The following is a 16,894-nucleotide window of genomic DNA, read 5'->3' as shown; positions in this document are numbered from 1 at the left end:
GAAAAATTCAGTTTAAGTGGAATTATATTGGGTAAATAAGTCAGAGACAGGATTTCCTGGAACATTTCAAGCTGAAAACGGCCAAAATACTTGGACTGGACATGATTATTGGAATATTCAGGCTGCAGGTGATGCATGATTCCCTCGTTACTACACTCTGGTTCACTTCCTTAACGTTCCATAACGCAACGATACTGAACATCCCCGCAGAGGGGCGGAGCCTAGCGCACAGGGTGGACGACCAGTTGGACGACCAGTTTGACGTCACGCATACTTAAGTTTGACTTTCCCTTAACAGCAGAGAACATAAATACACCAAGAGGCTCCAATCTGGTCCCACCAAGACGCCTATAGAGGATCTATACTAGTTTTATTTTGACATTTCATTGTATTTTGCACCAGAGTGTTTGATTAAAGTTGACTTTATGTTGAGATTGTTATAATATTATATAATATAATAATCCGTGAGTTGTCCAAGTGCACAAAATGTCCATAAAAGGAGTGTGGGGGAAAAAGAATACTGGGCCAAATAAGAAGATGGATGGAGTATCGCACTTTTCAACTCCTTGAGCAGCCCCAAAGCGCTTTACATCGTTAATCACATTCACCCATTCACACACTAATGGAGGCGGCCGCTGTGCTGGGTGCTCAGTCTGTTTGGAGCAATTTGGGATTCAGTGTCCTGGTCAAGGACTCTTAGATAGGTGGAGACGGGGAATCGAACCGACACCCTTCTGATTGGGGGACGACTGCTCATACAGTCGGGCAAAAAAGTATTTAGTCAGCCACCAATTGTGCAAGTTCTCCAACTTAAAAAGATGAGGGAGGCCTGTAATGGTCATCATAGCTATTCCTCAACTATGAGACAGAATGAGGAAAGATAATCCAGAAAATCACATTGTCTGATTTTTTTAAACAATTTATTTGCAAATGATGGTGGAAAATAAGTATTTGGTCACCGACAAACAAGCAAGATTTGTGTCTCTCACAGACTGTAGCTCATCTGTCCTCCACTCCTTACCTGTATTAATGCACCAGTTTGAACTGGTTACCAGTATGAAAGAGATCAAAGAGCTGTCAAAGGACACCACAAACCAAATTGTAGACCTGCACCAGACTGGGAAGACTGAATCTGCATCTGTATATATATATATATTTACACAATATGCATGCTTGTGCGTTTGCATAGCAGTCAGTTATCTGAACACGGAGGGAATACAATTAGATGGCGCTCACCATCATTTTCAATATCCGTCACCCGCGTTGACGGATGCAGGCGTGTATAAGACTTGGTGGCCGTGATGGAGTGTGACGTTCCCGCTCACTGTGCGTCGTCCATCATGGAAGCAAAACCAAGTTGAGGAATTCAGCCGCCTTTTTTTTTTTTTTCCAGTGTAGAGCGTCTGTGGCGGACCCGCCCAGACGCCGCTTCAAACACCAGCTGACACCCTTCCAGTTGCGAAGAACTCTTGATCGGCGTCGGAAATTTCACTCGCCAGACAGCTTTTGAGATTAGCGTTGCCTTGGCGACAGAGGGCGAAGTCAGGAGGGGTTAAAAAAGAGGCTGATTAAATTTTCCACTATTTGCATGCCATCAGGAAGAGTGGGATTTAGAGGGAACGCCTGTCTCCTGCTGATTAGCTTTTTAAATTGCGCTTTGCAGCTCGGCACTTGCATGTTTATCAGAGAACAGATTCTGTCGGCGGCTCCTCTCCACGTCTCCGCGGCTGATGGAGGCGGCGCCCGGCGGGACGGGCGGTTAGAGAGACATCACATCCAGGGAGGGCTGCGACAGATGTTGGATCGGCGCGTCGGAGGGGCATCCGAGGTGACGGTGCAGTCACTGCCACACACTGTAACGCCCAGCAGGACCTCCGGGGGGCTGCTGCTTCGCCCTGCTCTCTCCAACTCGGCAAACTCACTTTTACACACCTTCTGTCTCACAGTTTGATCACAATAAGTACATTTAACCCTTTTATAGCGGTAGAGGTTGGAAAAAGTACCGTATTTTCCGCACTATAAGGCGCACCGCATTATAAGGCGCATGCAATAGACCAGTGGTCAGCAACCTTTATAGCTCAAAGCCATTAGGTTACATTTTCCACTGATTCTAACACCCAGAGAGGTGCACACACTTTATTTTGATAGTCCTACCTGCAGCCTATGCCAGGAGGACACTACACACAAAACCTTCTTCACTGCTGGTTGACAACTTACAACTACCGGTAATAATAATAATAATAATAAACTAAACTACATGAACTAAGCAACAAAAACACAACACAACACAATTATTACCGACACCACAAACCAAATAGAACCCCCCAATAATTGCATTTAAAACACCACAAACAGAAACTCCCATAATTCATTGCAGCTGTCGGCTGCACTGAGGAGCTCAGGATGCAAGGCATGATGGGAATTCATGTTTTGTGTTGTCGGAGGTTATTGTGGGTTGTTGTTGGGCTTGGTGTTGTGTTGATTGTGTTTATGTGTTTTTGTTCCCCAGTTTAGGGAGTAATTATTTCATCTAGTTTATTTTGGTTTGTTAGAATGTTGGTGTGCAACCATGAGTGATGAAGGTGTTGTGTGGAGTGTCGTCCGCTCTGAACATCCGGTTGGCAAAATAAAAGCTTCCAGTTGTTCAGCTGTCAAATAGCAGTCTGGAGCAGAGCAATTCTTCCATATATAAGGCGCACCGGGCTATAAGGCGCACTGGCAGCTTTTGAGAAAATTTGAGGTATTTAGGTGCTTATAGTGCGGAAAATACGTTACTGACCTTCTCCACCTGGCGAAATAACTGACTGTTTCTTGGTGCCAGAAAAAACTACTAGCTTAACTCGTATTGTTGAATTTTGACATGTATAAATGGAAAATAGTGGGGGTGCAATACCAGTGTCGGGTGTTCGGTCCGATACTGCACAGAGTACTCACAACAGACCCACAGTGAGTGTTGCATGACCTCAGCCGGGAGCAGTGAGCATGAGCAATGTCAGCGGCTTGGAGATATTGTGAAATTGAGAATGACGAACGTATCGCTGCATCCCGATAAAAACGACATAGTTTTGAACTGTGAAGATAGGAAACCATACATCATTCAAAAAAAAAGATGTTTATGTCACCAGTCTCATACCCAGTCACAAATCATTATGGTACATTTATTGTAGTTTTGAGTGCAATGAAAGATAGAATTTTGTAAAACGACAGGGATTTATTGGACATATCTCCTTTTGTGGATTAAATTGATTTCTCTTATTTATATATTTATATATATATATATATATATATATAACTGCTTGAGCAGTCCCAAAGCGCTTTACACTGTTAATCACATTCACACACCAATGGACCTGGAACTTTAAGAACAAAACTCGTATCCTGTAAGCTCGCTGTGAAGAAACGTTATTATACCATTTGGAAAACTGTCTTTGTACTGTGAAAATACATGACTGAAGCGCAAACAAGAAAAACAAACTGTGCAGTAAAGACCCAGTGGAGTTTTTCCACAAACTCTGAGTCCCTGAGAGAAAACCTGAAGTCACATTATTTTCATTTCTGACAGAAATGTTCCAGAAACTAAAGACAAAAGACATCAGCACTTCAATTCAGTCCAGAGGACTGTTGAGAGACCAGAAGATGGAAATGCAGCAGTTTTCATCACAATGCTAATCCAAAGCTAACCTAACAGCAAAGCAACTTTATGATTCTACTGATATCTGAGCTCAAACACTCGACTTGTCTGAGGAATTCTTGACTGAGGGTCCGTCCACACCAGGAACATCGAGTTCAGTGTTTTTCAACCTTTTTTGAGCCGAGGCTCACTTTTTTCTTAGGAAACATCTGGAGTCACACCTCCACCCGGAAATGTTAAAATGTTAAACTGTGTAGCCTCTATTAACAATATAAAGTCTTTCTCGTCAAAGTTTTATCAACAGGAATCCAGTAAATCCAGAAAGCAAGGACTTTTTTTAATAGTGCCTCCCTCAGTGTGAAACCTGGACCTGATGGATGAAGAGCTGAGATCCTGGTTTTCAAAAACTTCTCCATCACTGTCACTGACACAGTACTTTGATACAAGATGGTAGCAGGAGGTGGAGATGAACCACACTGACGTCTGTCACTTTACATTTCACCGGCAAAGTTCTGTGCTGCCCTCTAGTGGTGAAGAGTATTTATACATGATTACTCTGCAACACACTGAGGCTGTGAGAGCAAATGATTTTTTAGAACAAAATGTGAAATGTGATAATTTCCCCCGGCTCAGCTGACGATCTGGAGGAAACACCAGAGGGTGAGAAACTCTGGTCTAGTTCACCCAAACCACCCACTTTTCTGCAGAAGGCTGGGGAGAAGAGATCGTTTAGTTTTTTCCGTGGCGTGGCCGTACCCCAGGTCTAGGCTATTTGGAATAAAGTTGTCCAAAGCAGTGAGAAGACACACACTGTGAGGTGGAACTCTGCAGGACGCTGAGGCTCCGGCTCCCGACAGGAAGCCTCCTGTTGAGTGTTTGTGTTTGGATGTGCTAATGCCTTTGACTGGGTCATTAGGCGTATTTATTTTCCTGGTGGAATCGAGTACAGTGAGGTGTCGGGACACAACTCCTGAACTCCACTCTCCCAAATGGTTCCGTGATGAGTTGAGAAAGCGCGGGGCGCCGGTTTCCTCCGCCGAGCGCCTCCGATTGTTTCCTTCCACCACCGTCAACAAACAACGTTTTTTTCAAACCGAGCCACGGCCTCGATTCTCAATATTGAGCACGTCTGACCACAGGGCAGATCACGGACGCGGTGTATGAAAACACACACAACAGGTCCTGTTTTATTTTGACAGGATTAACATTTTCTGTGCGATGAATAAAACATATATACATTTTGATCTGTGAGAAATGTATTTGCTGTCGTCATGTTCAGCTGCCGAGAAAATAACATGGCATTAGGACAAGTGATTTCAAGATTTAAAATTCCACGAACTGAATTTATTTTGCAATAATACGTTAATATGTGGGGAAAAAAGTGTCAATCTAATATCAAAAAAACATCAAAAGCTTTGGTCCAAATACCGTCGGACACACTGAAAACCATTTCATATGTAAGAATAAACATTTGAAGTGGAAAAACACGAGACGTGATCCTGCTCTTTGTTTGCTGGTTCACACGCTGGACTCTGGTGGGACACATGTCCTCCACCGTCCTCATCGGCTCGCCAACTTCCTGTGTCTCAGGACGACCACCTGTAGCCGCAGGGGAAGAACGTCTCAGTACAACATTGGACATGTCTGGATATGAACCGTCGACCTTTGACCTCTGTGGGCATTCTCATTGAAATGCAATGTCGTGTGTTCTCGTCCCATCAGAGGACGATGAGCACGTCTGTCCAAGACTCGGGGGACATTTTGATGTTTACTGCAGACATGATGGACGACCACAGACAAATATATAGTATATAGTAACTATAGGACAATGTAAGAACTATAAGTATATATTATATAGTAACTATAAGACAATGTAAGAACTATAAGTATATGTAACTGTAGGACAATGTAAGGACTCTAAATATATAGTATATGTAACTATAGGACAATGTAATGACTATAAGTATATAGTAACTATAGGACAATGTAAGAACTATAAGTATATATTATATAGTAACTATAGGACAATGTAAGGACTGTAAGTATATATTGTATAGTAACTATAGGACAATGTAAGAACTATAAGTATATATTATATAGTAACTATAGGACAATGTAAGAACTATAAGTATATATTATATAGTAACTATAGGACAATGTAAGAACTATAAGTATATATTATATAGTAACTATAGGACAATGTAAGAACTATAAGTATATAGTATATAGTAACTGTAGGACAATGTAAGGACTGTAAGTATATATTATATAGTAACTATAGGACAATGTAAGGACTATAAGTATATATTATGTAGTAACTATAGGACAATGTAAGGACTATAAGTATATATTATATAGTAACTATAGGACAATGTAAGAACTATAAGTATATATTATATAGTAACTGTAGGACAATGTAAGGACTATAAGTATATATTATATAGTAACTGTAGGACAATGTAAGGACTGTAAGTATATATTATATAGTAACTATAGGACAATGTAAGGACTGTAAGTATATATTATATAGTAACTATAGGACAATGTAAGAACTATAAGTATATATTATATAGTAACTGTAGGACAATGTAAGGACTATAAGTATATATTATATAGTAACTGTAGGACAATGTAAGAACTATAAGTATATATTATATAGTAACTATAGGACAATGTAAGAACTATAAGTATATATTATATAGTAACTGTAGGACAATGTAAGGACTATAAGTATATATTATATAGTAACTGTAGGACAATGTAAGAACTATAAGTATATATTATATAGTAACTATAGGACAATGTAAGGACTATAAGTATATATTATATAGTAACTATAGGACAATGTAAGAGCTATAAGTATATATTATATAGTAACTATAGGACAATGTAAGGACTATAAGTATATATTATATAGTAACTATAGGACAATGTAAGAACTATAAGTATATATTATATAGTAACTATAGGACAATGTAAGAGCTATAAGTATATATTATATAGTAACTATAGGACAATGTAAGAGCTATAAGTATATATTATATAGTAACTATAGGACAATGTAAGGACTATAAGTATATATTATATAGTAACTATAGGACAATGTAAGAACTATAAGTATATATTATATAGTAACTATAGGACAATGTAAGAGCTATAAGTATATATTATATAGTAACTATAGGACAATGTAAGAGCGATAGTGAGGCTCATCTTCTCTACTGGTGAAACAATCAGTTTGATTTGTTAATTCCCGACGGCTCATGGTGGGTTTATTTTGTATTTTTCTATCAAGTTGTGATTGGCTGCTGCCTCCAGGTGTCGCTCTTCTTCAGTGCTGCTCATCTTCTCCCAAAGCAAAATATACTTTTACTCTCTTGTTCCATTTATCTGAAAAACGTTGTCTATTGTTAACATTTCGCCTGAATTCAGCTGTTTTGATCTTGTTTGTTGTCTCTTAACTTTACATACAAATATATTTGTGTTTGTGATGTTAATATTTGGATTTATGCTTCCTGTCTCATAGTTTCCCATCTTAACATGTGTTTGGCGCTGACGGAGCTTCAGCTTCTCACAATGAACACGAGAGCCTCGTCAGTGTTGTGAAGGTTGTTCACCACGTCCCGGGCGATGGCTTTCCATCAGCTCTTGGTTAAAAGAAGTAAAGCTGCCAGTACAAATGGTCTGCATGCGGAATATTTCACTTTTGCGTGTTTGTCATGTGCAGCGCTGTGTTCAGAGGCCGCGGGTCTTTAAACAACCTTCTGTATGTGGAACACAGCTGTTCTCCACGTCTGACGGCCGCCGTCTATATAACAGTTTCAGATGTGTGAAAACACCTTGGAACCAACTTGTAAACAAACATGATCTATCTGGGCTGTGCTCCTCGCCGCAATTATAGCAGCGTGATCGCTTGTGGAAATGAGATTCCTGGAGATTTGGAGGCAATCGCCACTGGAGACGCGTAACAAGGCACAATCGCTCCCGGAGAGAGAGGGAAGGTGAAGGATGGGGAACGCTTTAGACAGACGAGTGGGTGCATAGAGGGTGACAGAGTTAACGGGGTTGGGAGTTAGGGGAGGTAATGGGAGGGGGAGGGGGGGGGGGGGGTGACAGGGTGGGAGGCGAGCTGTTAGGAGGGAGGGAGGGAGGGAGGGAGGGAGGGAGGGAGGCTTCGCTGCTGGACGAGATAAAGGAGAAATCATTCAGTCAATCAGGCCGGGCCGCGGTGCAATCATCAGATCTCATCTGTTTTCAAGAGCAATCCTGCCTTTTATTGAGCTGTTGTGTCTCTAACAGGCGGGCCGCCGCGGGGAACGTTCACCCTCGCCGCGCCGCGCCGCACGCCCCCGCAGCCACGTCGGCAGGATGCCGGGATGAAATGGGAATCGGGTTTCGTGCAGCCAGATTTTGACGGGCCGCTTGGTGGGAAGTACAAATGAAAGGTTGGGGAGGTACTCCTTCAGTGTTGGAAGATACAGACGGATAAAGTTGTTTTCCATCGGCAGCGTCAACTTTTTCCCATTGACCCTTTTCAGAATATTTATCCGAGCCTCTTTGGGAGTCCACTGATTTGCTCCGTCTGAAGAAAAAGTCAACACGTTTTAAAGGTGAATTCATTGATCTGCTCTTTGGGAGACAAGGAGAGAAATAAAGGTTAGATCAATGGCAAACTTTGTGTAATCCTGAGCGTCTCCAGTTCACACTTTCTGTGCTGGAGAGAATAAGTGACGATGCAGCAAAACAGGCCTCGATGTCAGACGCTTCAGAAAGGTGACCAGTGGTGTAAACGGGGCCTTCGGCACCTGGAGGGGATCAAATCTACGTCCTGGTGTTTGGAAGAGGGTTTGCTGGAGCCGAGCCTCGGCAGACAGTGAGTGGAAATGGAAAGGAAGAAAGAAAGAAACGGAGATCAGCTGTTTCCTGGCTCGACCACGAAACGGTTGGATTAACCCCTGGATGCACAACCTACCAGAACCAGAACCCACCTGAACTTCCCAGAACCTCACAGTTCCTACCAGAACCTACCAGAACCCACCAGAACCTCCCAGCTCCTACCAGAACCTCCCAGAACCTCCCAGAACCCACCAGAACCCACCAGAACCTCCCAGAACCTACCAAAACCCACCAGAACCTCCCAGAACCTCCCAGAACCTCCCAGTTCCTCCCAGAACCTACCAGAACCTCCCAGAACCTCCCAGTTCCTACCAGAACCTACCAGAACCTCCCAGAACCCACCAGAACCTCCCAGAACCCACCAGAACCTACCAGAACCCACCAAAACCTCCCAGTTCCTACCAGAACCCACCAGAACTTCCCAGAACCCACCAGAACCTCCCAGTTCCTACCAGAACCTCCCAGAACCGCCCAGTTCCTACCAGAACCTCCCAGAACCTCCCAGAACCGCCACTCGTCCACAAGTGGGGTCAAAAATCACCCCAATTCAAATCAATGCGTTTTTGCAATAAACTTGGTTGTTATTCTTCAAAATCTTTAAAACAAAGAGTTTTAATATTTTCACATTCCAGGTATTTCTCATAAAACATGTTTGTGACATGAGACTATTTACATTTTTATTTATTTTTTCATTAATTTTAAGAAATTGCAGTTTTTGTATCATGACCCCACTGTTCCACAAGCAGTTCCTCTGGAATCTTCTATGAAACTTTAGTTCTTAGCAACTCTGACAGTCCTACTTACACATCTGATGTCATCTTATACATCTGATGCAACTTTGACAATACTGTGTTACCTACCTAAATACACTGTATAAACACTCTTAAATATCCAAGTTTTTACAGTGTTTTGAAATTATAGTCGGCGTTTTATGAGCCTTGACGAAAGATTGAGCCTGGAAGAGACCGAGAGAGGAGGAAAGGAGCACGGGCGGCGGGAGTCGCGAGCTCGCGCGGCTAGCGGCTAGCGGGAGCCGCTAGCTCAGGCGGCTAGTAGACTGTCGAGTAATTCCTGGACTCGTCTTCGGTGATTCCACAGTCTTCTAGCTCTTGGACGTGTTGGATCCAGGAAGCCGGTCGTTCTGCCAAAAGTCAGGAGCCTCAAAGGTGAAAAGTGGCGGCTGCTGAGGCGAGGAGACGAGGACGAATGGAGGACGAAGCGTCTTCTGCTTCCTCAAACATGTTCCAGACGGGGTCACCGATGGCAGAACCACCTTCTGTGTCTTCTTCATCAATCACTGGGTTTGAAATGACCATGATGATGAAATCTGGTTCAATTCAGCCTCTTTGTGGTCAAAACTCTGATCCTCCATAATGTAAACACAACTTGGGCGTGTGCACAACTCGTGATGTCACTCTGTTATTGTCAGAAGCTCCGCCCAGCAGAGGAAATAGCGCCGTTTATCGGCTATTTTCTCGCAGATTGCCGCGTTTTAACATTTGACCTTCAGCCAGTTAGCAGGAAAATGTTCTAGAAGAGACACCAGAGTGTTTCGGAGGTGGAACCTTCATTTCACTGGGACTTTAAAGCTTCAGTTTGTCTTTGGTCTCAGCAAAGAGAAGAAATTGTAAAAAAAAAAAAAACATCCATCCATCCCTGAGTTCTTTGTAAAAGGAGGAAATCTCAGAGGACCACATGTCTTTGCTCCTGGCAGTGACCTGCAGCTCCTCCCGGGGGTCCCCAGCAGCTCGGAGGCCCACGGGGACATTTAGTTCCTGCATCGGGTCCCGGGCCGACCCCGGAGTCTGGTCCCAGCTGGCTCTGGCCGGTCCACCTCACACAGTCCAGCTTATTGAGACGGAGGACGTGTGGCAGTGTAGGGAGTCCAACAGTGAGCCACTCTTTAGTGGGTTTTCAGTGACGTGCCGTCTTCTCGTCCAATCAGAGACCAGGAAACCAACGTGTAGTACTTATGGAACGCTGATCTTCTCAGTCTGTGCAAAATTCACTTCTTCATGAAACTGCTGACGCAGAAACACGGGACTCTTGTTTCGTGTGTGTGTGTGTGTGTGTGTGTGTGTGTGTGTGTGTGTGTGTGTGTGTGTGTGTGTGTGTGTGTGTGTGTGGGTGTGTGGGTGGGTGTGTGGGTGGGTGGGTGGGTGGGTGGGTGGGTGTGGGTGTGTGTTATGAGGAAATCAAACAACAGCACCCACTAGTGGTCAGACTATTAACTCCATGTTCTTCAGTGTTTCCATCTTCGTGAAAAACGAACATCTTTTTCAAAATGTCAGTTGACGTCAGTCGTCTTCTGCTTCAGGCTCCATCGTGTTTTTCCTCTCTGACCATCATTACATCATTTATGGCACAACTTTTCATTCCATGGTTAAAATGTCTCCCTTTGTGCCCGTTTTGGTTAAAACAAACATTTTCTTCCAGTCTGAAGCAGACTGAGGAGCGTTGAGATCTGCAGATCAAAGGAAGGAAATAATCCCAGAGTCTTTGATGTCACCCTTCCTCCGCCTCTGTGCTTCTCCCCAGAGGTCGGCTGGAAGGTCGGCGGCGAAGCCACCAAGCCGGCCTTCGGCTGCCAGGTGACCATCCTGTCGGAGCAGGAGAAGCAGATGATGAAGATGTACCGGAGGGAGGAGAAGAAAGAGCGGAGGAGAGGCAGAGGAGGGGACGAGGGCGACTCCTCAGATGCCGCCTTGCCCTTCGACCCCCGAGAGATGAGAGCCCAGCGGTACGTCGTCCTCCTCTTCCTTCCCCGCTCAGCTTTGTTCCCCCGTCTCTCAGAGACGCTCAACAAAATAAACTCCTGCATTTTTCATGAAGCTTGGCCGCTCGGGCCCCGGGGCCGAGGAAAGGGACGACTCTGCAGCTTGTCGCCATCTTCTCTTTGTCGGAGATTCAGCTAAAAGTTTAATTTCAGAGGACGAAGGAGGAGGGGGGGGGGGGGGAGAGCAGCGATCTGTTTAATTAAAAACTTAGCACGGCCAAATCCAATGCGGTGTGAAGGAAAAGATTAGCGGAGAGGTAAGCCACTTTAGGAAGGAACATAATGCCTCTTCGTTTGAATCATCCACCGTTATTTGTCTTCCAGGCAGGAATGCAGGCCGAGAGGAGAACCGGTGAAGGATCAGAGCCTCTGTGTCCACGCCGTGCTGTCTTTCCCCTCCTGTTGTTGACTGTTTCCTGTTTCCTGTTTCCTGCAGAGAGCAGGCCCTGCTGACGGCCCGGCGGGACCCCGTCCTGGGCCGGGAGCGAGTCTACGAACCAGTCCGGTACCCCAACGTGTACGACAGCTACGCCGAGGCCACCAAGTCGTCTGCCTTTGTGGGAGGAGCCAAGGTGAGGCCCCGTTGACGCCACGATCCAGCTTGGTGCTTTTATTTTGACAGTCACCGTAATAACAATCCAGCTTGGTGGTTTTATTTTGACAGTCGCTATAAAACAATCCAACTTGGTGCTTTTATTTTGACAGTCACTGTAAAAACAATCCAACTTGGTGCTTTTATTTTGACAGTCGCCATAAAACAATCCAACTTGGTGGTTTTATTTTGACAGTCACCGTAATAACAATCCAACTTGGCGGTTTTATTTTGACAGTCGCCACAATAACAATCCAACTTGGCGGTTTTATTTTGACAGTCGCCATAAAACAATCCAACTTGGTGCTTTTATTTTGACAGTCACTGTAAAAACAATCCAACTTGGTGCTTTTATTTTGACAGTCGCCATAAAACAATCCAACTTGGTGGTTTTATTTTGACAGTCTCCGTAATAACAATCCAACTTGGCGGTTTTACTTTGACAGTCGCCATAAAACAATCCAACTTGGTGCTTTTATTTTGACAGTCACTGTAATAACAATCCAACTTGGTGTTTTTTTTTTCACATTCGCCATAAAACAATCCAACTTGGTGCTTTTATTTTGACAGTCACCATATTAACAATCCAACTTGGCGGTTTTATTTTGACAGTCGCTGTAAAAACAATCCAACTTGGTGCTTTTATTTTGACAGTCACCATAAAACAATCCAACTTGGTGGTTTTATTTTGACAGTCACCGTAATAACAATCCAACTTGGCGGTTTTATTTTGACAGTCGCCACAATAACAATCCAACTTGGCGGTTTTATTTTGACAGTCGCCATAAAACAATCCAACTTGGTGCTTTTATTTTGACAGTCACTGTAATAACAATCCAACTTGGTGTTTTTTTTTTCACATTCGCCATAAAACAATCCAACTTGGTGCTTTTATTTTGACAGTCACCATATTAACAATCCAACTTGGCGGTTTTATTTTGACAGTCACTGTAATAACAATCCAACTTGGTGTTTTTTTTTTCACATTCGCCATAAAACAATCCAACTTGGTGCTTTTATTTTGACAGTCACCATATTAACAATCCAACTTGGCGGTTTTATTTTGACAGTCGCCGCAATAACAATCCAACTTGGCGCTTTTATTTTGACAGTCACCGTAATAACAATCCAGCTTGGTGGTTTTATTTTGACAGTCACCATAATAACAATCCAACTTGGCGGTTTTATTTTGACAGTCGCCACAATAACAATCCAACTTGGCGGTTTTATTTTGACAGTCGCCGTAATAACGATCCAACTTGGCGGTTTTATTTTGACAGTCGCCGTAATAACGATCCAACTTGGCGGTTTTATTTTGACAGTCACTGTAATAACAATCCAACTTGGCAGTTTTATTTTGACAGTCGCCGTAATAACGATCCAACTTGGCGGTTTTATTTTGACAGTCGCCGTAATAACAATCCAACTTGGCGGTTTTATTTTGACAGTCGCCGTAATAACAATCCAACTTGGCGGTTTTATTTTGACAGTCGCCGTAATAACAATCCAACTTGGTGGTTTTATTTTGACAGTCACAGTAATAACGATCCAACTTGGCGGTTTTATTTTGACAGTCGCCGTAATAACGATCCAACTTGGCGGTTTTATTTTGACAGTCGCCGTAATAACGATCCAACTTGGCGGTTTTATTTTGACAGTCACTGTAATAACAATCCAACTTGGCAGTTTTATTTTGACAGTCACCGTAATAACGATCCAACTTGGCGGTTTTATTTTGACAGTCGCCGTAATAACGATCCAACTTGGCGGTTTTATTTTGACAGTCGCCGTAATAACGATCCAACTTGGCGGTTTTATTTTGACAGTCGCCGTAATAACAATCCAACTTGGTAGTTTTATTTTGACAGTCGCCACAAAAACAATCCAACTTGGTAGTTTTATTTTGACAGTCGCTGCAATAACAACCGAACTTGGTGGCAACAAAAACGTAAAAACGGTGCATTTTCACCCAAAGTGTTGTCGGATACATTGGACCTTAGAGTGACTCTCTACAATTCAATTCAATCCAACTTTATTTATAAAGCACCGAACACAACACAGTCGTCTCTCAGTGCTTTTAACAGAGAAAAACCCAACGGATCCACATGAGCAGCAGGTTTATTTGCGACAGCATCTTGTGGGAAAGTGTAGAATTACAGTTCTTATACACATATTAGTATATTAGTGGTATAACAGACGTTCAACAATAATTAGAAAAGTGCATTGGTATGATCCACAGTCAAGAGAACGGTTGCACTGCGATCACGTCGGTCTGACGGCTTTATTGCACGCTACATGGAGGAGAATGTGTCAAAATAAAGGACTGGGGTAGGAATGCAGCAGAACATCACCCTACATGTTGAATAGAGGAGCTTTTCTTTGTTTCCTACTGAACGCTGTCGCATGCAGTGATGCATTATTTGCTGCCGTCTCCTGATTGGCTGGCTCGTTGGTATGCAGCCTGACATGTGAGGATTTGGGCTTCGATTTCTGACTCTGGCTGTTCCTGCTCTCTTCAATTGCTTTTAAATGGCCGTCAGCAGAAGTGATGCACATTCAGATGAATCGTATTTAAAGATAAGAAACAAAACTCGCCCGGTGAAAAAATCCCTCGGCGGGCAGAAGGCTGTGGGAGTATGCAAGTTTTGGTTCCAGCTTAGTTTTAAAAGTCAGCGGCTCTTTGTGGACTTCTTTAAAACGTTATTTTATTTGCGCACAAAATTGTCTTTTACAGTAAAACCAGTCCCACAGTTTTAAGATGAAAACTAAAGAAAGGTTGAATAGTCGATGCAGTAAAATCTGTATGTGCGTCACGCCGCCTTTCCAAAGTGAGATAACCGGGATTTAATCCAAATAAAGGAAAATCTCAGAGTTTCTCTCATTTACTTCCACCGAGAACCTGCTGCTTTACCGGGTGTTTGATATGTGCAGAGAAACACGTTAAAGGTTTTAAAGCAAACCCTAAGACAACGAGAAATGACTGAAATGAACTAAAAGTGCAAATCTGATTTAGGTGGACTTAAATGTTAATCAAGTTGCTGCAGGTGAAGTGAAAAAGCTAAATAGCTGAAACAGCTAAATGTACTGAAATGGGTGAAAAGGGCCTGTGAGAGCAGCTCATTTACATTTATCTTTTAAAAGAGGTGACAAATTCTGCTCCTAGAATTATTCTCAGTGACTGTGGTCAACTCTGAACCTGGAATTACAACAACCTTTCACTCTGTGTACCAGAAAGCTGACAAATAATCCTCATCATCAGTCGACTCTTACAGAGGCCTGATGGAGGATCGGCCGCGATCACGGAATGGACTGATTCAAGAGGCCTTCTGGATCTCTAAAGTCCGTGTGTGAGACGGAATGTTCAGATTCAAAAGGCCTTCTGGATCTCTAAAGTCCCGTGTGTGAGACGGAATGTTCTGATTCAAAAGGCCTTCTGGATCTCTAAAGTCCCGTGTGTGAGACAGAATGTTCAGATTCAAAAGGCCTTCTGGATCTCTAAAGTCCCGTGTGTGAGACGGAATGTTCTGATTCAAGAGGCCTTCTGGATCTCTAAAGTCCCGTGTGTGAGACGGAATGTTCTGATTCAAAAGGCCTTCTGGATCTCTAAAGTCCCGTGTGTGAGACTGTGTCTTTCTGCTTGACATCCAGTTGATGCTGCCGGAGGGGATCCTCAGAGATAACTGTAAGATGTATGAAGAGGTGTCCATCCCGCCCAATGAGCCCATGCCCATCGGATTTGAAGAGAAGCCGGTCTACATCTCGGACCTGGACGAGGTAGGACCGCCTCTCTGCTGGTCTACATTGAACTGTCAGAACCGACTGCAGCCAACTGGGGTTCATGTGTTCCTGCTGTTTGAGAACACTGCTTGATGGTAGAACCTCACATCTCCAACACTGTCGTCCTTATTCATTTGTCAGGTTTTGCTCACACGTTGAATTGACCGACTGAGGGCTGGGGTGAACGAGTATTTTTAAAACGACTATTGGGGCGATTGTCTACAACAGTGTTTTTCAACCACACTGGTGTTTCCTCCAGATCGTCAGCTGAGCCGTGGGACATTATCACATTTTATTCTGAAAAAAACCTTTGCTCTCACAGCGACAGTGTGTTGCAGAGTAATCCTGTATAAATACTCTTCACCACTAGAGGGCAGCACAGAACTTTGCCGGTGAAATGTAAAGTGACAGACGTCAGTGTGGTTCATCTCCACCTCCTGCTACCATCTTGTATCAAAGTACTGTGTCAGTGACAGTGATGGAGAAGTTTTTGAAAACCAGGATCTCAGCTCTTCATCCATCAGGTCCAGGTTTCACACTGAGGGAGGCACTATTAAAAAAAGTCCTTGCTTTCTGGATTTACTGGATTCCTGTTGATAAAACTTTGATGAGAAAGACTTTATATTGTTAATAGAGGCTGCAGAGTTTAACATTTTAACATTTTCAGGTGGAGATGTGACTCCAGAGTTTTACAAACAAAAAAGTGTGTCTTGGCTCTAAAAGGTTGAAAAACTCTGGTCTAATGGAATAGTGAACTATTCTAACGGTCATCGCTTCGGCTCCGTTAGCTGACATTCATTGGTGAACTAACATCCGTGTAGTGAATCATGATGCTAAGCTAGCAAACGTCTAATAATGCGTTTCACTGGGAAACGACCACAACGTGATTGAGCTAACGCTAATCATGAGTTGGCGAACGTAACGTTGAACAGTTACTACAATCTGCTTGCTACCGTCGCTAGCAGCTCTAACCTTTATGGTGCTTGTGGCTCGATAGCGGTGTTCTGCTAGCTGTATGCTCACCGTTACCATTCATGCCAGCTTTATATGCTATTTCTAGCTAACGTTAGCTAAACACAGCTGTTTAGCCACTAGCTACAAACAGCAACCAAACACAAACACGGTTAGCTAGCAGCACCGCAGAGCTCAAGCTCACGTTGCACAATTGAGAGTAAATGAATTTAGCAAACGTTGGCGACGGTAACGTTACTTCCTTCTGTTC

At 43.3% G+C, this 16,894-nt stretch overlaps 1 protein-coding gene across 1 annotated transcript in view; it reads left to right on the top strand.

Moving 5' to 3' along the window:
• The window catches only part of LOC308133301 (activating signal cointegrator 1 complex subunit 3-like), a gene marked incomplete at its 3' end in the record, with an annotated part of 78,216 nt that overhangs the window by 26,547 nt on the left and 34,775 nt on the right, over positions 1 to 16,894 (top strand). Inside the window, exons 6-8 of the mRNA XM_080500604.1 lie at positions 11,066 to 11,267; positions 11,740 to 11,875; positions 15,544 to 15,669. Of these exons, the coding sequence (XP_080356730.1) occupies positions 11,066 to 11,267; positions 11,740 to 11,875; positions 15,544 to 15,669 (464 nt within the window). The remainder of the gene's footprint in view (positions 1 to 11,065; positions 11,268 to 11,739; positions 11,876 to 15,543; positions 15,670 to 16,894) is intronic.

Source organism: Blennius ocellaris, assembly GCF_963422515.1.
Source record: "Blennius ocellaris genome assembly, chromosome: 8".
Classification (NCBI taxonomy): domain Eukaryota; kingdom Metazoa; phylum Chordata; class Actinopteri; order Blenniiformes; family Blenniidae; genus Blennius; species Blennius ocellaris.
This window is presented reverse-complemented; position numbering and strand designations above follow the sequence as displayed.